This window comes from Odontesthes bonariensis, chromosome 14 (assembly GCF_027942865.1).
Source record: "Odontesthes bonariensis isolate fOdoBon6 chromosome 14, fOdoBon6.hap1, whole genome shotgun sequence".
NCBI lineage: Eukaryota > Metazoa > Chordata > Actinopteri > Atheriniformes > Atherinopsidae > Odontesthes > Odontesthes bonariensis.
Genome location: NC_134519.1, coordinates 1,158,133 through 1,184,148, shown reverse-complemented (window position 1 = coordinate 1,184,148; position 26,016 = coordinate 1,158,133). Strand labels below are relative to the sequence as shown.

Below are 26,016 nucleotides of genomic sequence, written 5' to 3'. Positions count from 1 at the left end.
GCCGGGGCCGGGACAGAGAGAGGCCGGGGCCGGGACAGAGAGAGGCCGGGGCCGGGACAGAGAGAGGCCGGGGCCGGGACAGAGAGAGGCAGGGGCCGGGACAGCGAGAGGCCGGGGCCGGGACAGCGAGAGGCCGGGGCCGGGACAGAGAGAGGCCGGGGCCGGGACAGAGAGAGGCCGGGGCTGGGACAGAGAGAGGCCGGGACAGAGAGAGGCCGGGGCCGGGACAGAGAGAGGCCGGGACAGAGAGAGGCCGGGGCTGGGACAGAGAGAGGCCGGGACAGAGAGAGGCCGGGACAGCGAGAGGCCGGGGCTGGGACAGCGAGAGGCCGGGGCTGGGACAGCGAGAGGCCGGGGCTGGGACAGCGAGAGGCCGGGGCTGGGACAGAGAGAGGCCGGGGCTGGGACAGACGGTAGCTCGCCTCGCGGCGGACCGTCAGCTCGATCCTGAGATACAACTACGAGCTTTTTAACTGCAGCAACTTTAAGATGCGCTATTGGAGCTGGAATTACCGCGGCTGCTGGCACCAGACTTGCCCTTCAATTGATCCCCGTTAAAGGATTTAAAGAGTCCTGTATTGTTATTTTTCGTCACTACCTCCCCGAGTCGGGAGTGGGTAATTTGCGCGCCTGCTGCCTTCCTTGGATGTGGTAGCCGTTTCTCAGGCTCCCTCTCCGGAGGGAGAGGTAGCCTGAGAAACGGCTCGAGGTTATCAGTCACCAAAGCGGCCGGGGCACCCCGAGAGGCACCCCGCATGGGTTTTGGGTCTGATAAATGCACGCATCCCCGAAGGTCAGCGCTCGTTTTGCATGTATTAGCTCTAGAATTGCCACAGTTATCCAAGTAACGGTAGAGCGATCAAAGGAACCATAACTGATTTAATGAGCCATTCGCAGTTTCCCTGTACCGGCCGTGTGTGCTTAGACTTGCATGCAAGTTTTAATTTTTTTTTTTTAAATATCGTCAAAATATCTTTATCGTGAAAATCCTAAAAAATAGAGATATTTTTTTTTTGCCCATATCGCCCACCCCTAATGGAAACACCAAAGTTTACCAAGTTCGGAACTTTAATCACTTATTTAAAGCTGCAGTCTGCAACTCTTTTTCAAGCATAATGCCTGGAACTGTCCGGGGATTCTGAAAGTAGTACATTAAATACCCCAATACAAAAAAAAAAGAGTTCTCTAGGTCCCCTATATGTCCCGCTAGGTCCCTCCAAAGCCAGCAGGTTTGTTTACAAAACTGCAGACCGGACCGGTAAAAGGTAACCAATCAGGCTACGAGCTGGGCTCTGCTGCCTGTCAATCACCGATTGTGCACGCGCGATACAAGGTAGGCTCGTCCCCACGCTTATTTATCTGGACTATTGAACTTCATTACGGGCTAGTCTACTTACTGTGTCTTCCATGATCGCAAATGACAGGTGAGTTGATGAATGAGGAGTCGTGTACGCGCATCTGGCGTGCACGTCTACGTGCACGAGTTCTCATGTGTTTTGATGGGGCGGGACAGGAAGTTGAATAACTTTTTATTTTTCGGTTAAAAAAATAAGCATTTCTTGCATTTTGCGACTACGGAGGTCACCGTTTTCAACTTCAAGCGTTCTGATAGATCATGTAAACTCTTAAAATGCCAAAAAGTAGGACTTTACGTATGACAACAACAAATCCTGCAGACTGCAGCTTTAAATGTGCTGACATCATTAATGACATCACTTTTAGCTAACGGTCAAAAACTTCCTGTTAGCTGCCTGAGCTAACGGTCCAACACTTCCTGTTAGCTGCCTGAGCTAACGGTCCAACACTTCCTGTTAGCTGCCTGAGCTAACGGTCAAACACTTCCTGTTAGCTGCCTGAGCTAACGGTCAAACACTTCCTGTTAGCTGCCTGAGCTAACGGTCAAACACTTCCTGTTAGCTGCCTGAGCTAACGGTCAAACACTTCCTGTTAGCTGCCTGAGCTAACGGTCCAACACTTCCTGTTAGCTCCCTGAGCTAACGGTCCAACACTTCCTGTTAGCTGCCTGAGCTAACGGTCAAACACTTCCTGTTAGCTCCCTGAGCTAACGGTCCAACACTTCCTGTTAGCTACATGAGCTAACGGTCCAACACTTCCTGTTAGCTGCCTGAGCTAACGGTCCAACACTTCCTGTTAGCTGCCTGAGCTAACGGTCAAACACTTCCTGTTAGCTGCCTGAGCTAACGGTCAAACACTTCCTGTTAGCTGCCTGAGCTAACGGTCAAACACTTCCTGTTAGCTGCATGAGCTAACGGTCAAACACTTCCTGTTAGCTGCATGAGCTAACGGTCAAACACTTCCTGTTAGCTGCCTGAGCTAAGGGTCAAACACTTCCTGTTAGCTGCATGAGCTAACGGTCAAACACTTCCTGTTAGCTGCATGAGCTAACGGTCCAACACTTCCTGTTAGCTACATGAGCTAACGGTCAAACACTTCCTGTTAGCTGCCTGAGCTAAGGGTCAAACACTTCCTGTTAGCTGCATGAGCTAACGGTCAAACACTTCCTGTTAGCTGCATGAGCTAACGGTCAAACACTTCCTGTTAGCTGCCTGAGCTAAGGGTCAAACACTTCCTGTTAGCTGCCTGAGCTAACGGTCAAACACTTCCTGTTAGCTGCCTGAGCTAACGGTCAAACACTTCCTGTTAGCTGCCTGAGCTAACGGTCCAACACTTCCTGTTAGCTACATGAGCTAACGGTCAAACACTTCCTGTTAGCTGCCTGAGCTAACGGTCAAACACTTCCTGTTAGCTGCATGAGCTAACGGTCAAACACTTCCTGTTAGCTGCCTGAGCTAAGGGTGAGCGACAGTCACGCGTTGTGTAAAATCTGTAACTGCGACTCTAGTATTTCACACGGGGGAAGGAATGATGGTAGTCAGCACGAGAAACAAGCGCGGGCTGGAGGCTCAAAGAAACGCCACCGAGACTGAGCAGGTTACAAATGCTGTTTGCCAAAAACCGTAGCCGACACGTTCCCTTAGCCGACACGTTCCCGTAGCCGACACGTTCCCGTAGCCGACACGTTCCCTTAGCCGACACGTTCCCTTAGCCGACACGTTCCCGTAGCCGACACGTTCCCGTAGCCGACACGTTCCCGTAGCCGACACGTTCCCGGACTCTGCTACTGCACGAAAATACTCAACTTATTAGTTAGCTAGCCAGACAGCCTGCCGACAGCCGCGCCTGTTACGGTGTTTGCTGCTCGGAAGCAGGGGACTGCTCGCTCTGCTCGCTCTGCACAGCAGGCAGTGATACGAAGGGAGAGAAAATAGGGCCAAGTGATTGTGAGGTCTGACTTTTTCCTGGAGAACCATTTTGTGATGCAAATGTATTACTCTGTTGAACGCATATTGTTCTGAGAAGCAAAACGTTTTATTTGTTAAACCCCAGCCAACTAGCCGGACTACCTTCATCAACACCAAAACGAGGCTGGAACTCTGCTCACAGGACGCAGCAGGGGGTAAGAACATGTTCAGAAATGATGCTGCTGATATGGGATGTTACACAGCTTCATGTCAGAAGAGGCGAACTATCCCTTTAAACGATGAAGAATGTTCACATCATGTCAACAAAGGTAGGCCCATCATGGGCTTTATGTACAGCTGCACTACTTCCTGCCATTATTGGACAAACTGATTAATCCAGGTGTGCCTGACCTCAGTAGTGACAACAACAATAAATCAGACAGGAAACAAAGGAGCTGGCTCCAGAAGTAGATAAAGCCCCCCCCACACACACAGCTGGACAGATGTTTACCTGCAGGATGGTCTCGAAGTTGAAGGTGAGTCCGTTCCACAGAGTGAACTCCCCGCTGGAGGCTCCGGTCACCAGCCGGCGACCCTCAGGCGTCCACTGCAGAACACAGGAAACAGAGGTCACATGGGGTCACAAGATCAGACAGGTGAGGCACCTGTGTGGCTGTCAGGTGTGCACAGGAGGCGGCGGCTCACCCGGATCACGAACACGGGACACTTGACTTTGTTGGTCGAGGTTCTGACGAACTTGGTGGTGACGGCGTTCATGGGGTTACTCAGCATGCCGATGGGAGGAACCAGCTGCATCCGACACAACAAGACACGTTAGAACCGGCCGGGACAGACAGAACCCAGGACAGAGGGTGGGTTAGGGTGGGTTAGGATGGAGTTAGGGTGGGTTAGGATGGAGTTAGGGTGGGTTAGGATGGGTTAGGGTGGGTTTAGGATGGGTTAGGGTGGGTTAGGATGGGTTAGGGTGGGTTTAGGATGGGTTAGGGTGGGTTTAGGGTGGGTTAGGACGGGTTTAGGGTGGGTTTAGGATGGGTTAGGGTGGGTTTAGGATGGGTTAGGGTGGGTTTAGAGTGGGTTTAGGATGGGTTAGGGTGGGTTAGGATGGAGTTAGGATGGGTTAGGACGGGTTAGGGTGGGTTTAGGACGGGTTAGGGTGGGTTTAGGGTGGGTTTAGGATGGGTTAGGGTGGGTTAGGATGGAGTTAGGGTGGGTTAGGATGGAGTTAGGGTGGGTTAGGATGGAGTTAGGGTGGGTTTAGGATGGGTTAGGGTGGGTTTAGGACGGGTTAGGGTGGGTTTAGGATGGGTTAGGGTGGGTTTAGAGTGGGTTTAGGATGGGTTAGGGTGGGTTAGGACGGGTTAGGGTGGGTTAGGGTGGGTTTAGAGTGGGTTTAGGATGGGTTAGGGTGGGTTTAGGATGGGTTTAGGGTGGGTTTAGGGTGGGTTTAGGATGGAGTTAGGGTGGGTTAGGGTGGGTTAGGATGGGTTAGGGTGGGTTAGGATGGAGTTAGGGTGGGTTAGGGTGGGTTAGGATGGAGTTAGGGTGGGTTAAGGGTGGGTTTAGGATGGGTTTAGGATGGAGTTAGGGTGGGTTAGGATGGGTTAGGGTGGGTTAGGATGGGTTTAGGGTGGGTTAAGATGGAGTTAGGGTGGGTTAGGATGGGTTAGGGTTGGTTTAGGGTGGGTTAGGGTGGGTTAAGATGGAGTTAGGGTGGGTTAGGATGGGTTAGGGTTGGTTTAGGGTGGGTTAAGATGGAGTTAGGGTGGGTTAAGATGGAGTTAGGGTGGGTTAAGATGGAGTTAGGGTGGGTTAAGATGGAGTTAGGGTGGGTTAAGATGGGTTAGGGTGGGTTAGGATGGAGTTAGGGTGGGTTAAGATGGAGTTAGGGTGGGTTAGGATGGGTTAGGGTTGGTTTAGGGTGGGTTAGGGTGGGTTAAGATTGAGTTAGGGTGGGTTAGGCTGGGTTTGAGTGGGTTTAGGGTAGGTTAAGGATGGGTTAGGGTTATTTTAGGGTGGGTTTTGGGTGGGTTAGGGTGGTATTAGGATGGATTAGGGTGGGTTTAGGATGGGTTACGGTGGGGTAGGAAGGGTTTGGGTGGGTTAGGAAGGGTTTGGGGTAGGTTAGGGTTGGTTTAGGATGGGTTAAGGATGGGTTAGGGTTGGTTTAGGGTTGGTTTAGGGTGGGTTAGGGTTGGTTTAGGATGGGTTAGGGTTGGTTTAGGATGGGTTAGGGTTGGTTTAGGATGGGTTAGGGTTGGTTTAGGGTTGGTTTAGGGTGGGTTAGGGTTGGTTTAGGATGGGTTAGGGTTGGTTTAGGGTGGGTTAGGGTTGGTTTAGGATGGGTTAGGGTTGGTTTAGGATGGGTTAGGGTTGGTTTAGTGTGTGCACTCACATCGTTGTAACAGCCTGCGTCAGGCTGGATGGCTCTGAGGTCCCGATGGTCCCGCTGCCACAAACGGTTCTGCAGAGAAAACAAACTGAGTCAGAGTCTGAACATGGAGGCAAAACCGGGCCGGACCGAGCCGGCTGGATCGGACCTGGATCGGACCAGGACCATCTGGACCTTGTTAAACAGAACCATAACTCGGGTACCTGCAGGTATCGGATGACAGACGGGTTGTAGTCGATGGTCTTGCGGTTCACGGCCTTCCTCATGCGCTTCCCGTCGAAGGTGAGCTGCTGCATGGCCTGCTGCTGGGCGAAGTCCGGCCGCTTGTAGAACACCTGCCGCGGCGCCTGGTGCTGGAAGCGCGGCATGTGGAAGAAGCGCTGCGGCGAGCCCACGTCGGTCGCCATGGTGACCTGTTGAACCTGCAGAGCAGCCGATTGGAAGAGGAGTCAGCTCCATTCCCACAGCAGAAGAAGAAAAGCTTTGGCTCTGCACGTCACATGACTGACCAGCGTCAGGCTGTGTTCCAAACTGCATACTTCTCCGACTACTCCTACTAACTTTAACTTTTTTTAAAGGGGTAGGGGATCTTTTTCTGGAACATTTTTTTACATATTGCTTGAAATACTCTTCACACCCCCATTGCAACCAATTAATTAAAAGTTTTGACACAAATATGAAAAGTTTTAGTGGCCTCTAGAACGTACAATCTAGGAAAAACAGTATCCAATCATACTGAACGGACCGTTAACAATGATTGGATTCTGATGCGTCTCTCAAACTGCAATCTTTTCAAAGCCTACGGAACCCACAGTGGCACCTGGAGAACATTATCACAGCCTACAGAACCCACAGTGACACCTGGAGAACCTTATCAAAGCCTACAGAACCCACAGTGGCACCTGGAGAACCTTATCAAAGCCTACAGAACCCACAGTGACACCTGGAGAACCTTATCAAAGCCTACAGAACCCACAGTGGCACCTGGAGAACATTATCACAGCCTACAGAACCCACAGTGGCACTTGGAGAACCTTATCAAAGCCTACAGAACCCACAGTGACACCTGGAGAACCTTATCAAAGCCTACAGAACCCACAGTGACACCTGGAGAACCTTATCAAAGCCTACAGAACCCACAGTGGCACCTGGAGAACATTATCACAGCCTACAGAACCCACAGTGGCACCTGGAGAACCTTATCAAAGCCTACAGAACCCACAGTGACACCTGGAGAACCTTATCAAAGCCTACAGAACCCACAGTGGCACCTGGAGAACCTTATCAAAGCCTACAGAGCCCACAGTGACATTTGGAGAACCTCATGAAAGCCTACAGAAACCACAGTGGCACCTGGAGAACCTTATCAAAGCCTACAGAACCCACAGTGGCACCTGGAGAACGTCATGAAAGCCTACAGAACCCACAGTGGCACCTGGAGAACCTTATCAAAGCCTACAGAACCCACAGTGGCACCTGGAGAACCTTATCAAAGCCTAGAACCCACAGTGACACCTGGAGAACCTCATGAAAGCCTACAGAAACCAGTGGCACCTGGAGAACCTTATCAAAGCCTACAGAACCCACAGTGACACCAGGAGAACCTCATGAAAGCCTACAGAAACCAGTGGCACCTGGAGAACCTTATCAAAGCCTACAGAACCCACAGTGGCACCTGGAGAACCTTATCACAGCCTACAGAACCCACAGTGGCACCTGGAGAACCTTATCACAGCCTACAGAACCCACAGTGGCACCTGGAGAACCTTATCACAGCCTACAGAACCCACAGTGGCACCTGGAGAACCTTATCACAGCCTACAGAACCCACAGTGGCACCTGGAGAACCTTATCAAAGCCTACAGAACCCACAGTGACACCTGGAGAACCTCATGAAAGCCTACAGAACCCACAGTGGCACCTGGAGAACCTTATCAAAGCCTACAGAACCCACAGTGACACCTGGAGAACCTTATCAAAGCCTACAGAACCCACAGTGACACCTGGAGAACCTCATGAAAGCCTACAGAACCGACAGTGGCACCTGGAGAACCTTATCAAAGCCTACAGAACCCGCAGTGACACCTGGAGAACCTTATCAAAGCCTACAGAACCCACAGTGACACCTGGAGAACCTCATGAAAGCCTACAGAACCCACAGTGGCACCTGGAGAACCTTATCAAAGCCTACAGAACCCACAGTGACACCTGGAGAACCTTATCAAAGCCTACAGAACCCACAGTGACACCTGGAGAACCTCATGAAAGCCTACAGAACCGACAGTGGCACCTGGAGAACCTTATCAAAGCCTACAGAACCCGCAGTGACACCTGGAGAACCTTATCAAAGCCTACAGAACCCACAGTGACACCTGGAGAACCTTATCAAAGCCTACAGAACCCACAGTGACACCTGGAGAACCTTATCAAAGCCTACAGAACCCACAGTGACACCTGGAGAACCTCATGAAAGCCTACAGAAACCACAGTGGCATCTGGAGAACCTTATCAAAGCCTACAGAACCCACAGTGGCACTTGGAGAACCTTATCAAAGCCTACAGAACCCACAGTGACACCTGGAGAACCTTATCAAAGCCTACAGAACCCACAGTGACACCTGGAGAACCTCATGAAAGCTTACAGAACCGACAGTGGCACCTGGAGAACCTTATCACAGCCTACAGAACCCACAGTGACACCTGGAGAACCTTATCAAAGCCTACAGAACCCACAGTGGCACCTGGAGAACCTTATCAAAGCCTACAGAACCCACAGTGACACCTGAGGAACCTCATGAAAGCCTACAGAACCCACAGTGACACCTGGAGAACCTCATGAAAGCCTACATAAACCACAGTGGCACCTGGAGAACCTTATCACAGCATACAGAACCCACAGTGGCACCTGGAGAACCTTATCACAGCCTACAGAACCCACAGTGGCACCTGGAGAACCTTATCACAGCCTACAGAACCCACAGTGGCACCTGGAGAACCTTATCACAGCCTACAGAACCCACAGTGGCACCTGGAGAACCTTATCAAAGCCTACAGAACCCACAGTGGCACCTGGAGAACCTCATGAAAGCCTACAGAACCCACAGTGGCACCTGGAGAACCTTATCACAGCCTACAGAACCCACAGTGAAACCTGGAGAACTTTATCAAAGCCTACAGAACCCACAGTGGCACCTGGAGAACCTTATCACAGCCTACAGAACCCACAGTGGCACCTGGAGAACCTTATCACAGCCTACAGAACCCACAGTGGCACCTGGAGAACCTTATCACAGCCTACAGAACCCACAGTGAAACCTGGAGAACCTTATCAAAGCCTACAGAACCCACAGTGGCACCTGGAGAACCTTATCAAAGCTTACAGAACCCACAGTGACACCTGGAGAACCTTATCACAGCCTACAGAACCCACAGTGACACCTGGAGAACCTTATCAAAGCCTACAGAACCCACAGTGACACCTGGAGAACCTTATCAAAGCCTACAGAACCCACAGTGGCACCTGGAGAACCTTATCAAAGCCTACAGAACCCACAGTGACACCTGGAGAACCTTATCAAAGCCTACAGAACCCACAGTGGCACCTGGAGAACCTTATCAAAGCCTACAGAACCCACAGTGGCACCTGGAGAACCTTATCACAGCCTACAGAACCCGCAGTGACACCTGGAGAACCTTATCACAGCCTACAGAACCCACAGTGACACCTGGAGAACCTTATCAAAGCCTACAGAACCCACAGTGGCACCTGGAGAACCTTATCAAAGCCTACAGAACCCACAGTGGCACCTGGAGAACCTTATCAAAGCATACAGAACCCACAGTGACACCTGTAGGCTGCCACTGTGGCATTTCTGGTTGTTATGATACAAACGTTGTTGCTAACCAGTTAGCCACAGTTAGCAGCTAGCCTATTAGCAGGCTGGCTGTTAGCACGGCAGCTCCCCGTGCACGCACCGTAGCAGTTGGTGGTTATTAAAGAAGGAGTTAAACCCAACAAACCAACATGGCGTCAGGTGTGTCGGGCTGTTTGAGCATCTTTCTCAGTATTCTGTGAGCAGTTAAATGGCGGCCCGGTGTCGGAGGTCCGCTCATTCCACCAGAAAACTCACCAAGATGTCCGCAGCTGAGTTCTTTATTTGGCGGTCATGAACTGAAACGACTCTTTTGGGAAGCCTCTCTGTGAACAAACATGGAAGTTTGGCTCTTTATTCAACTCTGAACTGAAGCAGATATGTCTCATTAGCCACCAGCGGACTCCATCGTGACGCCTCTTCTTCTCGGCCCTGCTGAAAAGCATGCCGGGAAATCCAAACAACGGGCGGGAGAGCGTAGCGTCACCATTCAAAGAATTCTGGGAAATTGAGTTCACAGCCTACAACGAAATTTAAAGCCACCAAAAACAGTGCAAAGAGTGCGAATATAAAAAATATAAAAAAAATATAAGTAATGTAAAAAAGGGAAGGGTGTAAGATGCACAGTTTTTTACGGTAATTAAATAAAATAAATAAAATGTGGTGTTAGTGGTGATAGATAAAATAAGGTGTTAGTAGGTTCAAGTATGTGGATGTATTACACACAACAGTGTTTGGCCATAATTTTTAATATTGCACATGAATAGGGATTGTCCAAAGGGAACCAACCCTGATGTTCCTGTAGCGCCGCCCTGAGGGCAACAGGTCAAACAGGGCAGAGCCAGGGTGGGACTTCTCTTTGGAAAAGTTTTGATATTGCTCATCATTTATTTTCAAATGTGGGTTTTCTGTTTTAGATCTACTTTATGATGACTTTCCTTTACATTTCTTATGAAAGTTGATTTCCAAATGATTTTTTGTAGATTTTCATTTATGTGTTTATATCATCCATCCATCCTATGCTTATGCTTTAAGTACTGTGCTACTGGAAGTAAAATGAGAGTTGAAAGAGGGAAAATGTTGACTTGTTTGTTGTTGAATCAAAGCCACAAACTGCAGTGTTTCTTTATTTAAAGCAGAGCATGTGAGAGCTTTTAGCCTACATGTTTGAAATGATTACCAGCTGAGAGCTCAGGTGACACTCAGGTAGAATGAGCTCATCACATCAACAAAACATGCACAGAAGAAGCTGCAATCCAAAGTTTTTATGATTTCTCACTCTATTTCTTTTTTCATGTTATTTGTTACTGATTTATTTCTTTATGTTTTCTGTCTCGATAAGACGCTGAACACCGAACTCAGCTGTGTGTGTTCTAATGCAAAACTAAAGGAATGAAAGATGGTGGGTAATGTTACGATGTTTTGACGTTGATCAAATAGTTTTTTCTCAGATATAATGAAAAATAGGAAATGATCCCCATCTTCTTCTTCCTCATCATCATCATACTGTTTTTGTTGAAGTTATTTGTTGTCACGGTTTGATCTCTGACCAACAGGATTGAAAAGATTTTTATTGATGACTTTCACAGTGATCACTTTGATCTAAACTACTTTTTTCCCTGCATATAAAACAACTGTAGTTCTGATCATATCTATTCCCAGTCTACTTTGGACAGACTCGAACTATTTCATATCCATATCTCAAATATGATGAATACCTATTTTTCAATAAACAGATTCAATTATTATTATAATGATTTATAATAATTATTTGATAAATAGTTTAAATATGATGAATACCTATTTTTGAATAAACAGATTAAATTATTATTATAATAATTAATAATAATTATTTGATCAATAGTTTAAATATGATGAATACCTATTTTTTAATTAACAGATTAAATAATTCTTATACTAATTTAAAATAATTATTTGATAAATAGTTTAAATATGATGAATACCTATTTTTTAATTAACAGATTAAATAATTATTATAATAATTTAAAATGATTATTTGATAAATAGTTTAAATATGATGAATACCTATTTTTTAATTAACAGATTAAATAATTATTATAATAATTTATAATAATTATTTGATAAATAGTTTAAATATGACTTCTTGTCGTTTATTAAATAGATTTAAAGATAGATCAGCAGATTGAACTGTCCAAACATTCACGATCAAACTTCCATATTAGGAGCGTTTCGTGACGTCATTTGGATGTCTGTCCAATCAGAGAGGAGGTCAAATGTTCCGAGCTCGAGCGCTGAGGTGACCCTCTTGGTCCGACTCCAACTGCCCCAACTGCCGCTCCCCCGTTCGGTAAGTCGATTAAAGCCTCCGGTACCGGCCGCTTAAGGTGTTCAGTCCGGCCGGTGATGGGCGGTGTGGGTGGGTTACGGTGGGTTTTGGGCTGAAGTGTCGGTATGACGGGCGTTTGTGTCACTTAAAACCGGTTTAACGGCTCTGCGCGACAGCTGCCAAGCTAACCGCAGCTAACCGCGTTAGCTCAACTGTCGCTAACCGCAGCTAATCGCGTTAGCTCAACTGTCGTTCTTTTATGGAAGTTTTTTGTGTGCCATCAGAGTTTCAATACGAATTTCTAATATCGATTTTTTACAGCATCAGAATCAGACTTTGAATTTGAAAAACCAACAGTGTAAAAAAAAAATTCAACTTAAAAAAATTCAGTGGAAAAAAAAATCAACTTCAAAAAATTCAGTGGAAAAAAATTCAACTTCCAATAGTTCAGTTGAGTAATAGATATTACTCAATATCTATTGAGCTGATCTAATTGAGACAGGGATCGATTGCTTCTCCCTGTTTAACCGGCTGTTGAGTTTGGTTCTTTTTCCTCTGAAATATTTTTTACGCTGTTGGTTTTTCAAATTCAGAGTTTGATTTTGATGCTGTAAAAATTCAATATTAGAAATTCGTATTCAAACTGATGGAACACAAAAAACTTCCCTATTCTTTGAGCAGTTTTACCAAGAAGGAGCGAACTTCAGCCGCTGTTTTAAGCACTTTTACAGGATCTCCCTGCAAAGGTGACCGGAAACACTTTTTTCCACAGGTGTTATCCAAGTATGATTTAGTGTGGTAAAAAGTGCAGGTGCCATAAACTGATTTTTTTCCAGGTTACTGAACTTTTATAAAGCAAATTACTTCACAGCTTGATCATCAGAGCTTCAATAAGGGCGTCTGGACTTCTTCTTGGATCTTGAAGACGTTTCACCTCTCACCTGAAAGGCTTCTTCATTTCTGAACAAGATGGTGGGGGAGTTCAGCTGATAAGCAGAGGGTCGTTACAGTCACATGTGTCACTGAACCTGACAGTCATTATCACCTCTGAACTGTCTACCTGCCTGAAAGGGCGAGTTCTGGGCACAGGATCCAAGGTGGGAATAGTTGTTAAACTGCCTGAAAGGGCGAGTTCTGGGCACAGGATCCAAGGTGGGAATGGTTGTTAAACTGCCTGAAAGGGCGAGTTCTGGGCACAGGATCCAAGGTGGGAATGGTTGTGAAACTGCCTGAAAGGGCGAGTTCTGGGCACAGGATCCAAGGTGGGAATGGTTGTGAAACTGCCTGAAAGGGCGAGTTCTGGGCACAGGATCCAAGGTGGGAATGGTTGTTAAACTGCCTGAAAGGGCGAGTTCTGGGCACAGGATCCAAGGTGGGAATGGTTGTCAGACTGCCTGAAAGGGCGAGTTCTGGGCACAGGATCCAAGGTGGGAATGGTTGTCAAACTGCCTGAAAGGGCGAGTTCTGGGCACAGGATCCAAGGTGGGAATGGTTGTCAAACTGCCTGAAAGGGCGAGTTCTGGGCACAGGATCCAAGGTGGGAATGGTTGTCAAACTGCCTGAAAGGGCGAGTTCTGGGCACAGGATCCAAGGTGGGAATGGTTGTCAGACTGCCTGAAAGGGCGAGTTCTGGGCACAGGATCCAAGGTGGGAATGGTTGTTAAACTGCCTGAAAGGGCGAGTTCTGGGCACAGGATCCAAGGTGGGAATGGTTGTTAAACTGCCTGAAAGGGCGAGTTCTGGGCACAGGATCCAAGGTGGGAATGGTTGTGAAACTGCCTGAAAGGGCGAGTTCTGGGCACAGGATCCAAGGTGGGAATGGTTGTCAAACTGCCTGAAAGGGCGAGTTCTGGGCACAGGATCCAAGGTGGGAATGGTTGTCAACCTGCCTGAAAGGGCGAGTTCTGGGCACAGGATCCAAGGTGGGAATGGTTGTGAAACTGCCTGAAAGGGCGAGTTCTGGGCACAGGATCCAAGGTGGGAATGGTTGTCAAACTGCCTGAAAGGGCGAGTTCTGGGCACAGGATCCAAGGTGGGAATGGTTGTGAAACTGCCTGAAAGGGCGAGTTCTGGGCACAGGATCCAAGGTGGGAATGGTTGTCAAACTGCGTGAAAGGGCGAGTTCTGGGCACAGGATCCAAGGTGAGAATGGTTGTGAGACTGCCTGAAAGGGCGAGTTCTGGGCACAGGATCCAAGGTGGGAATGGTTGTTAAACTGCCTGAAAGGGCGAGTTCTGGGCACAGGATCCAAGGTGGGAATGGTTGTCAGACTGCCTGAAAGGGCGAGTTCTGGGCACAGGATCCAAGGTGGGAATGGTTGTGAGACTGCCTGAAAGGGCGAGTTCTGGGCACAGGATCCAAGGTGGGAATGGTTGTTAAACTGCCTGAAAGGGCGAGTTCTGGGCACAGGATCCAAGGTGGGAATGGTTGTTAAACTGCGTGAAAGGGCGAGTTCTGGGCACAGGATCCAAGGTGGGAATGGTTGTTAAACTGCCTGAAAGGGCGAGTTCTGGGCACAGGATCCAAGGTGGGAATGGTGGTTAAACTGCCTGAAAGGGCGAGTTCTGGGCACAGGATCCAAGGTGGGAATGGTGGTTAAACTGCCTGAAAGGGCGAGTTCTGGGCACAGGATCCAAGGTGGGAATGGTTGTCAGACTGCCTGAAAGGGCGAGTTCTGGGCACAGGATCCAAGGTGGGAATGGTTGTTAAACTGCCTGAAAGGGCGAGTTCTGGGCACAGGATCCAAGGTGGGAATGGTTGTGAAACTGCCTGAAAGGGCGAGTTCTGGGCACAGGATCCAAGGTGGGAATGGTTGTCAGACTGCCTGAAAGGGCGAGTTCTGGGCACAGGATCCAAGGTGGGAATGGTTGTCAGACTGCCTGAAAGGGCGAGTTCTGGGCACAGGATCCAGGGTGGGAATGGTTGTCAAACTGCCTGAAAGGGCGAGTTCTGGGCACAGGATCCAGGGTGGGAATGGTTGTCAAACTGCCTGAAAGGGGAGAAGAGACGAGCTGGGAAGCACCTACAGAAGTGCTGTTGCTGGAACCTTAAACTGATCAATGACCAGTTTGATGGTCTCAGATTGGTCAGTGATGAGTTTGATGACTTTATGAGTTTGATCACTGTTTGTTGTGTTTCTGCAGCAGCCGTTCAGTGTGTCTGAGTTCATCTGCAGCAGAAATGAGCAGCAGGAGCCGCAGGGCCTGGTGAGACAGGGCAGGTCACACACCTGTCACACAACTATTACACATTTATTACACATTTATTACACATTTATTACACATTTATTACACGTCACACATCTGTCACACAACTATTACACATTTATTACACATTTATTACACATTTATTACACGTCACACACCTGTCACACAACTATTATACATTTATTACGCACCTGTCACACAACTATTACACATGTATTACACACCTGTCACACAACTATTACACATTTATTACACATCTGTCACACAACTATTACACATTTATTACACATCTGTCACACAACTATTACACATTTATTACACATCTGTCACACACCTATTACACATTTATTACACACCTGTCACACACCTATTACACATTTATTACACACCTGTCACACAACTATTACACATTTATTACACATCTGTCACACACCTATTACACATTTATTACACACCTGTCACACAACTATTACACATTTATTACGCACCTGTCACACAACTATTACACATGTATTACACACCTGTCACACAACTATTACACATTTATTACACATCTGTCACACACCTATTACACATTTATTACACATCTGTCACACAACTATTACACATTTATTACACACCTGTCACACACCTATTACACATTTATTACACACCTGTCACACAACTATTACACATTTATTACACATCTGTCACACACCTATTACACATTTATTACACACCTGTCACACAACTATTACACATTTATTACATACCTGTCACACAACTATTACACATTTATTACACATCTGTCACACACCTATTACACATTTATTACACACCTGTCACACACCTATTACACATTTATTACACACCTGTCACACAACTATTACACATTTATTACATACCTGTCACACAACTATTACACATTTATTACACGTCACATACCTGTCACACAACTATTACACATTTATTACACATTTATTACACGTCACACACCTGTCACACAACTATTACACATTTATTACACGTCACACACCTGTCACACATTTATTACACATTTATTACACATTTATTACACATTTATTACACATTTATTACACGTCACACACCTGTCACACAACTGTTACACATTTATTACACATTTATTACACGTCACACACCTGTCACACAACTATTACACATTTATTACACATTTATTACACATTTATTAAACGTCACACACCTGTCACACAACTATTACACATTTATTACACATCTGTCACACACCTATTACACATTTATTACACATCTGTCACACACCTATTACACATTTATTACACATCTGTCACACACCTATTACACATTTATTACACACCTGTCACACACCTATTACACATTTATTACACACCTGTCACACAACTATTACACATTTATTACATACCTGTCACACAACTATTACACATTTATTACACGTCACATACCTGTCACACAACTATTACACATTTATTACACATTTATTACACGTCACACACCTGTCACACAACTATTACACATTTATTACACGTCACACACCTGTCACACATTTATTACACATTTATTACACATTTATTACACATTTATTACACATTTATTACACGTCACACACCTGTCACACAACTGTTACACATTTATTACACATTTATTACACGTCACACACCTGTCACACAACTATTACACATTTATTACACATTTATTACACATTTATTAAACGTCACACACCTGTCACACAACTATTACACATTTATTACACATTTATTACACATTTATTACACATTTATTACACGTCACACACCTGTCACACACCTGTCACACAACTATTACACATTTATTACACATTTATTACACATTTATTACACATTTATTACACGTCACACACCTGTCACACAACTATTACACATTTATTACACATCTGTCACACAACTATTACACATTTATTACACATCTGTCACACACCTATTACACATTTATTACACACCTGTCACACAACTATTACACATTTATTACACATCTGTCACACACCTATTACACATTTATTACACACCTGTCACACAACTATTACACATTTATTACACATCTGTCACACAACTATTACACATTTATTACACACCTGTCACACAACTATTACACATTTATTATACATCTGTCACACACCTATTACACATTTATTACACACCTGTCACACAACTATTACACATTTATTACACACCTGTCACACAACTATTACACATTTATTACACATCTGTCACACACCTATTACACATTTATTACACACCTGTCACACAACTATTATACATTTATTACACATCTGTCACACACCTATTACACATTTATTACACACCTGTCATACACCTATTACACATTTATTACACACCTGTCACACACCTTTTACACATTTATTACACACCTGTCACACAACTATTACACATTTATTACACATCTGTCACACACCTTTTACACATTTATTACACACCTGTCACACAACTATTATACATTTATTACACACCTGTCATACACCTTTTACACATTTATTACACATCTGTCATACACCTTTTACACATTTATTACACACCTGTCACACAACTATTATACATTTATTACACACCTGTCACACAACTATTATACATTTATTACACACCTGTCACACAACTATTATACATTTATTACACACCTGTCATACACCTTTTACACATTTATTACACATCTGTCATACACCTTTTACACATTTATTACACACCTGTCACACAACTATTATACATTTATTACACACCTGTCACACAACTATTATACATTTATTACACACCTGTCATACACCTTTTACACATTTATTACACATTTATTACACACCTGTCATACACCTGTCAAACACCTATTACACATTTATTACACACCTGTCACACACCTATTACACATTTATTACACACCTGTCACACACCTATTACACATTTATTACACACCTGTCATACACCTTTTACACATTTATTACACACCTGTCATACAACTATTACACATTTATTACACACCTGTCACACACCTATTACACATTTATTATACACCTGTCACACACCTATTACACATTTATTACACACCTGTCACACAACTATTACACATTTATTACACACCTGTCACACAACTATTACACATTTATTACACATCTGTCACACACCTATTACACATTTATTACACACCTGTCACACACCTATTACACATTTATTACACACCTGTCATACTACTATTATACATTTATTACACACCTGTCACACACCTATTACACATTTATTACACACCTGTCACACACCTATTACACATTTATTACACACCTGTCACACAACTATTACACATTTATTATACACCTGTCACACACCTATTATACATTTATTACACACCTGTCACACACCTATTACACATTTATTACACACCTGTCACACAACTATTACACATTTATTACACACCTGTCATACAACTATTATACATTTATTACACACCTGTCACACAACTATTATACATTTATTACACACCTGTCATACACCTGTCACACAACTATTACACATTTATTACACACCTGTCATACAACTATTACACATTTATTACACACCTGTCAAACACCTATTACACATTTATTATACACCTCTCATACACCTATTACACATTTATTACACACCTGTCACACAACTATTACACATTTATTATACACCTGTCACACACCTATTACACATTTATTATACACCTGTCACACAACTATTACACATTTATTATACACCTGTCACACACCTATTACACATTTATTATACACCTGTCACACACCTATTACACATTTATTATACACCTGTCACACAACTATTACACATTTATTACACACCTGTCACACAACTATTACACATTTATTACACACCTGTCATACACCTGTCAAACACCTATTACACATTTATTACACACCTGTCACACAACTATTACACATTTATTACACACCTGTCACACAACTATTACACATTTATTACACACCTGTCACACAACTATTACACATGTATTACACATTTATTACACACCTGTCACACACCTATTACACATGTATTACACATTTATTACACACCTGTCACACACCTATTACACATTTATTACACATTTATTACACATCTGTCACACACCTATTACACATTTATTACACACCTGTCACACAACTATTACACATTTATTACACACCTGTCACACAACTATTACACATTTATTACACACCTGTCACACAACTATTACACATTTATTACACACCTGTCACACACCTATTACACATTTATTACACACCTGTCACACAACTATTACACATTTATTACACACCTGTCACACAACTATTACACATTTATTACACACCTGTCACACAACTATTACACATTTATTACACACCTGTCATACAACTATTACACATTTATTACACACCTGTCATACACCTGTCAAACACCTATTACACATTTATTACACACCTGTCACACAACTATTACACATTTATTACACATCTGTCATACACCTGTCAAACACCTATTACACATTTATTGCACACCTGTCATACACCTATTACACATTTATTACACACCTGTCATACACCTGTCACACAACTATTACATATTTATTACACACCTGTCATACAACTATTATACATTTATTATACACCTGTCACACACCTATTACACATTTATTACACACCTCTCAAACACCTATTACACATTTATTACACACCTGTCACACACCTATTACACATTTATTACACACCTGTCACACACCTATTACACATTTATTACACACCTGTCACACAACTATTACACATTTATTACACACCTTTCACACAACTATTACACATTTATTACACATTTATTACACACCTCTCAAACACCTATTACACATTTATTACACACCTGTCACACACCTATTACACATTTATTACACACCTGTCACACACCTATTACACATTTATTACACACCTGTCACACAACTATTACACATTTATTACACACCTGTCACACACCTATTACACATTTATTACACACCTGTCACACACCTATTACACATTTATTACACACCTGTCACACACCTATTACACATTTATTACACACCTGTCACACAACTATTACACATTTATTACACACCTGTCACACACCTATTACACATTTATTACACACCTGTCACACAACTATTACACATTTATTACACACCTGTCACACACCTATTACACATTTATTACACACTTGTCACACACCTGTCAAACACCTATTACACATTTATTACACACCTGTCACACAACTATTACACATTTATTACACATCTGTCATACACCTGTCAAACACCTATTACACATTTATTACACACCTGTCATACACCTATTACACATTTATTACACACCTGTCACACACCTATTACACATTTATTACACATTTATTACACACCTGTCATACACCTGTCACACAACTATTACATATTTATTACACACCTGTCATACAACTATTATACTTTTATTATACACCTGTCACACACCTATTACACATTTATTACACACCTTTCGCACAACTATTACACATTTATTACACATTTATTACACATTTATTACACACCTCTCAAACACCTATTACACATTTATTACACACCTGTCACACAACTATTACACATTTATTACACACCTGTCACACACCTATTACACATTTATTACACACCTGTCACACAACTATTACACATTTATTACACACCTGTCACACACCTATTACACATTTATTACACACCTGTCACACAACTATTACACATTTATTACACACCTGTCACACACCTATTACACATTTATTACACACCTGTCACACAACTATTACACATTTATTACATACCTGTCACACACCTATTACACATTTATTACACACCTGTCATACATCTGTCACACAACTATTACACATTTATTACACACCTGTCACACAACTATTACACATTTATTATACACCTGTCACACATCTGTCACACAACTATTACACATTTATCACACACCTGTCAAACACCTATTACACATTTATCACACACCTGTCACACACCTATTACACATTTATTACACACCTGTCACACACCTATTACACATTTATTACACACCTGTCACACAACTATTACACATTTATTATACACCTGTCACACATCTGTCACACAACTATTACACATTTATTACACACCTGTCAAACACCTATTACACATTTATTACACACCTGTCACACACCTATTACACATTTATTACACACCTGTCACATAACTATTACACATTTATTACACACCTGTCACACAACTATTACACATTTATTACACATTTATTACACACCTGTCATACAACTATTATACATTTATTATACACCTGTCACACACCTATTACACATTTATTACACATTTATTACACACCTGTCATACAACTATTATACATTTATTATACACCTGTCACACACCTATTACACATTTATTACACACCTGTCACACAACTATTACACATTTATTACACACCTGTCATACACCTGTCACACAACTATTACACATTTATTACACACCTGTCACACAACTATTACACATTTATTACACACCTGTCATACACCTATTACACATTTATTACACATGTCACACATGTAATACACATTTATTACACACCTGTCATACGCCTGTCACACAACTATTACACATTTATTACACATTTATTACACATTTATTACACACCTCTCAAACACCTATTACACATATATTACACACCTGTCACACAACTATTATACATTTATTACACATATATTACACACCTGTCACACAACTATTACACATTTATTACACATTTATTACACATTTATTACACACCTCTCAAACACCTATTACACATATATTACACACCTGTCACACAACTATTACACATTTATTACACATATATTACACACCTGTCACACAACTATTACACATTTATTACACATTTATTACACACCTGTCACACACCTATTACACATTTATTACACACCTGTCATACACCTATTACACATTTATTACACGTCACACACCTGTCACACAACTATTACACATTTATTACACACCTGTCACACAACTATTACACATTTATTACACATTTATTACACACCTGTCACACAACTATTACACATTTATTACACACCTTTCACACAACTATTACACATTTATTACACACCTGTCACACAACTATTACACATTTATTACACACCTGTCACACAACTATTACACATTTATTACACATTTATTACACACCTCTCAAACACCTATTACACATATATTACACACCTGTCACACAACTATTACACATTTATTACACATTTATTACACACCTGTCACACAACTATTACACATTTATTACACGTCACACACCTGTCACACAACTATTACACATTTATTACACACCTGTCACACAACTATTACACATTTATTACACGTCACACACCTGTCACACAACTATTACACATTTATTACACATTTATTACACACCTCTCAAACACCTATTACACATATATTACACACCTGTCACACAACTATTACACATTTATTACACATTTATTACACACCTGTCACACACCTATTACACATTTATTACACATTTATTACACACCTTTAACACAACTATTACACATTTATTACACACCTGTCACACAACTATTACACATTTATTACACATTTATTACACACCTGTCACACAACTATTACACATTTATTACACACCTTTCACACAACTATTACACATTTATTACACACCTGTCACACAACTATTAAACATTTATTACACGTCACACACCTGTCACACAACTATTAAACATTTATTACACGTCACACACCTGTCACACAACTATTACACATTTATTACACATTTATTACACACCTGTCATACGCCTGTCATACACCTATTACACATTTATTACACACCTGTCACACAACTATTACACATTTATTACACATTTATTACACACCTGTCACACAACTATTACACATTTATTACACATCTGTCATACACCTGTCAAACACCTATTACACATTTATTACACATCTGTCACACACCTATTACACATTTATTACACACCTGTCACACAACTATTACACATTTATTACACATCTGTCATACACCTGTCATACGCCTATTACACATTTATTACACATTTATTACACATCTGTCATACACCTGTCAAACACCTATTACACATTTATTACACATCTGTCATACACCTATTACACATTTATTACACACCTGTCATACACCTGTCATACACCTATTACACATTTATTACACACCTGTCATACACCTATTACACATTTATCCCACACCTGTCACACACCTATTACACATTTATTACACACCTGTCATACAACTATTACACATTTATTACACATCTGTCATACACCTATTACACATTTATTACACACCTGTCATACACCTGTCATACACCTATTACACATTTATTACACACCTGTCATACACCTGTCATACACCTATTACACATTTATTACACACCTGTCACACACCTATTACACATTTATCCCACAGCTGTCACACACCTATTACACATTTATCCCACACCTGTCACACACCTATTACACATTCATCCCACATCTGTCACACACCTATTACACATTTATTACACACCTGTTATTAGTTTCAGCTCAAAGGGTCGATCCGGCGATCCAGGACTTTTCTCCAGAGTGTCTATGCAGAAGCCTGGATGGACAAAAGAGGAGGTAACTGTCAGTAACTGTCGGCTGCTTCAGCCCCTCACCTGTTTGATGATGATGATGATGATGATGATGATGATGATGCTGCTGCTGGCGTCCTTCCTCAGGATGAGAAGCTGCAGCGCCTGGTGAAGCAGTTGGGAGCCAGCAGCTGGTCTTCAGTTGCGCTGCACTTCAGAGTGAGTACTGTCAGTCCACATGTGGCCTCTGATTCACCAGCAGAACAGAACAAGCAGAACATGTTGTGCTGTGTCAGGGTCAGAGGTCGCAGATGCAGTGTCAGCGCCGCTGGCAGCAGATCAGGAACCCAGAGCTGGTCAAAGGCCCCTGGACTCAGGACGAGGACCGCCGGGTGAGTGCTGACCTGAGAGCGCCTCCCAGCTGCCGCTCAGCGCTGGCACTGATGTGATGTCACTGTTCCACAGGTCATGGAGCTGGTCCAGAAGTACGGCATGAAGCGCTGGTCGCTCATCGCCAAACACCTGCACACCCGGAACGGGAAGCAGTGCCGCGAGCGCTGGCACAACCACCTGAACCCGACGGTGAAGAAGAGCAGCTGGACCCTGGAGGAGGACCGCATCGTGTGCCAGGCCCACCGGCTGCTGGGGAACCGCTGGGCCGACATCTCCAAGCTGCTGCCGGGCAGGTATGCTGATGTGAGCGCCGCGGGGCGAGTCGCATGTTCACAGGTGTGTGACGCCGCTGGCTGTCTGTCCTCAGGACCGACAACTCCATTAAGAACCACTGGAACTCCACCCTGAAGAGGAAGGTGGAGAAGGAGGGATACCTGCATGTCCTTCACCTCCAAACCTCCTCCAGACCTGCGTCCCAGACCCCCGGCCCCCCCAGCAACGTCAAGGTCCTCCTCCACCCAGCATGCACCTGTCCACCATGACTCAGCACTTTGATGTGACGGCTCTGATCCGTTCCCCCACAGGCCGACAGTCTGTCCAGCTTCAAGGACGAGTCCAGCTTCACCTCCTGCGACCAGAGCCTGTGTCAGCACCACGGAGACTCCGCCCATCAGTGCTCTGCCTGTGGCCCCGCCTCCTCCTCGGGTTACAGCTCCTCTGTGAGCATGTGCAAGCTGGGAGCGTCTGTGGAGCTGATGCAGCCGGTGAGTTTCATTTCCTTCAGTAAAGGTGATGTGGAGCCCTGAGCTGTGTCTGTCAGGGTGTCCCAGGTGTGTCTGTCAGGGTGTCCCAGCTGTGTCTGTCAGGGTGTCCCAGGTGTGTCTGTCAGGGTGTCCCAGCTGTGTCTGTCAGGGTGTCCCAGGTGTGTCTGTCAGGGTGTCCCAGCTGTGTCTGTCAGGGTGTCCCAGGTGTGTCTGTCAGGGTGTCCCAGCTGTGTCTGACAGGGTGTCCCAGGTGTGTCTGTCAGGGTGTCCCAGGTGTGTCTGTCAGGGTGTCCCAGCTGTGTCTGACAGGGTGTCCCAGGTGTGTCTGTCAGGGTGTCCCAGGTGTTTCTGTCAGGGTGTCCCAGGTGTGTCTGTCAGGGTGTCCCAGGTGTTTCTGTCAGGGTGTCCCAGGTGTGTCCAGGGTGTCCCAGGTGTGTCTGTCAGGGTGTCCCAGGTGTGTCTGTCAGGGTGTCCCAGCTGTGTCTGTCAGGGTGTCCCAGGTGTGGCTGTCAGGGTGTCCCAGGTGTGTCTGTCAGGATGTCCCAGGTGTGTCCAGGGTGTCCCAGCTGTGTCTGTCAGGGTGTCCCAGGTGTGGCTGTCAGGGTGTCCCAGGTGTGTCTGTCAGGGTGTCCCAGGTGTGTCTGTCAGGGTGTCCCAGCTGTGTCTGTCAGGGTGTCCCAGCTGTGTCTGTCAGGGTGTCCCAGGTGTTTCTGTCAGTGTCCCAGCTGTGTCTGTCAGGGTGTCCCAGGTGTTTCTGTCAGGGTGTCCCAGGTGTGTCCAGGGTGTCCCAGGTGTGTCTGTCAGGGTGTCCCAGGTGTGTCTGTCAGGGTGTCCCAGCTGTGTCTGTCAGGGTGTCCCAGGTGTGTCTGTCAGGGTGTCCCAGCTGTGTCCCAGCTGTGTCTGTCAGGGTGTCCCAGCTGTGTCTGTCAGGGTGTCCCAGATGTGTCTGTCAGGGTGTCCCAGCTGTGTCTGTCAGGGTGTCCCAGGTGTGTCTGTCAGGGTGTCCCAGCTGTGTCTGTCAGGGTGTCCCAGGTGTGTCTGTCAGGGTGTCCCAGCTGTGTCTGTCAGGGTGTCCCAGGTGTGTCTGTCAGGGTGTCCCAGCTGTGTCCCAGCTGT

At 44.4% G+C, this 26,016-nt stretch overlaps 2 protein-coding genes across 2 annotated transcripts in view; both read right to left on the bottom strand.

Annotated features, from left to right (window-relative positions):
• Nucleotides 1-9,996, bottom strand: part of wdr33 (WD repeat domain 33) — a 35,238-nt gene extending 25,242 nt beyond the window's left edge. The window contains exons 1-5 of the mRNA XM_075482469.1: nucleotides 9,804-9,996; nucleotides 5,877-6,095; nucleotides 5,677-5,745; nucleotides 3,969-4,073; nucleotides 3,775-3,870 (exon numbers count right to left, since the gene is read on the bottom strand). Coding sequence (XP_075338584.1) covers nucleotides 3,775-3,870; nucleotides 3,969-4,073; nucleotides 5,677-5,745; nucleotides 5,877-6,080 — 474 coding nt within the window. The 5' untranslated portion in view covers nucleotides 6,081-6,095; nucleotides 9,804-9,996. The remainder of the gene's footprint in view (nucleotides 1-3,774; nucleotides 3,871-3,968; nucleotides 4,074-5,676; nucleotides 5,746-5,876; nucleotides 6,096-9,803) is intronic.
• A 4,973-nt stretch (nucleotides 9,997-14,969) lies between these two features.
• LOC142398480 (uncharacterized) lies at nucleotides 14,970-25,091 on the bottom strand. Its single transcript, XM_075482482.1, has 2 exons — nucleotides 23,698-25,091; nucleotides 14,970-15,056 (listed from the first exon to the last, which is right to left on the bottom strand). The coding sequence occupies exon 1, from the start codon at nucleotides 24,805-24,807 to the stop codon at nucleotides 24,172-24,174; it is 636 nt and encodes a 211-aa protein (XP_075338597.1). The 5' UTR covers nucleotides 24,808-25,091; the 3' UTR covers nucleotides 14,970-15,056; nucleotides 23,698-24,171.
• Nucleotides 25,092-26,016: the final 925 nt, after the last annotated feature.

What these genes read in the sequence shown, in the direction of transcription:
- LOC142398480 (XM_075482482.1), bottom strand. Translation starts at nt 24,807, where the DNA reads ATGGGCGGAGTCTCCGTGGTGCTGACACAGGCTCTGGTCGCAGGAGGT.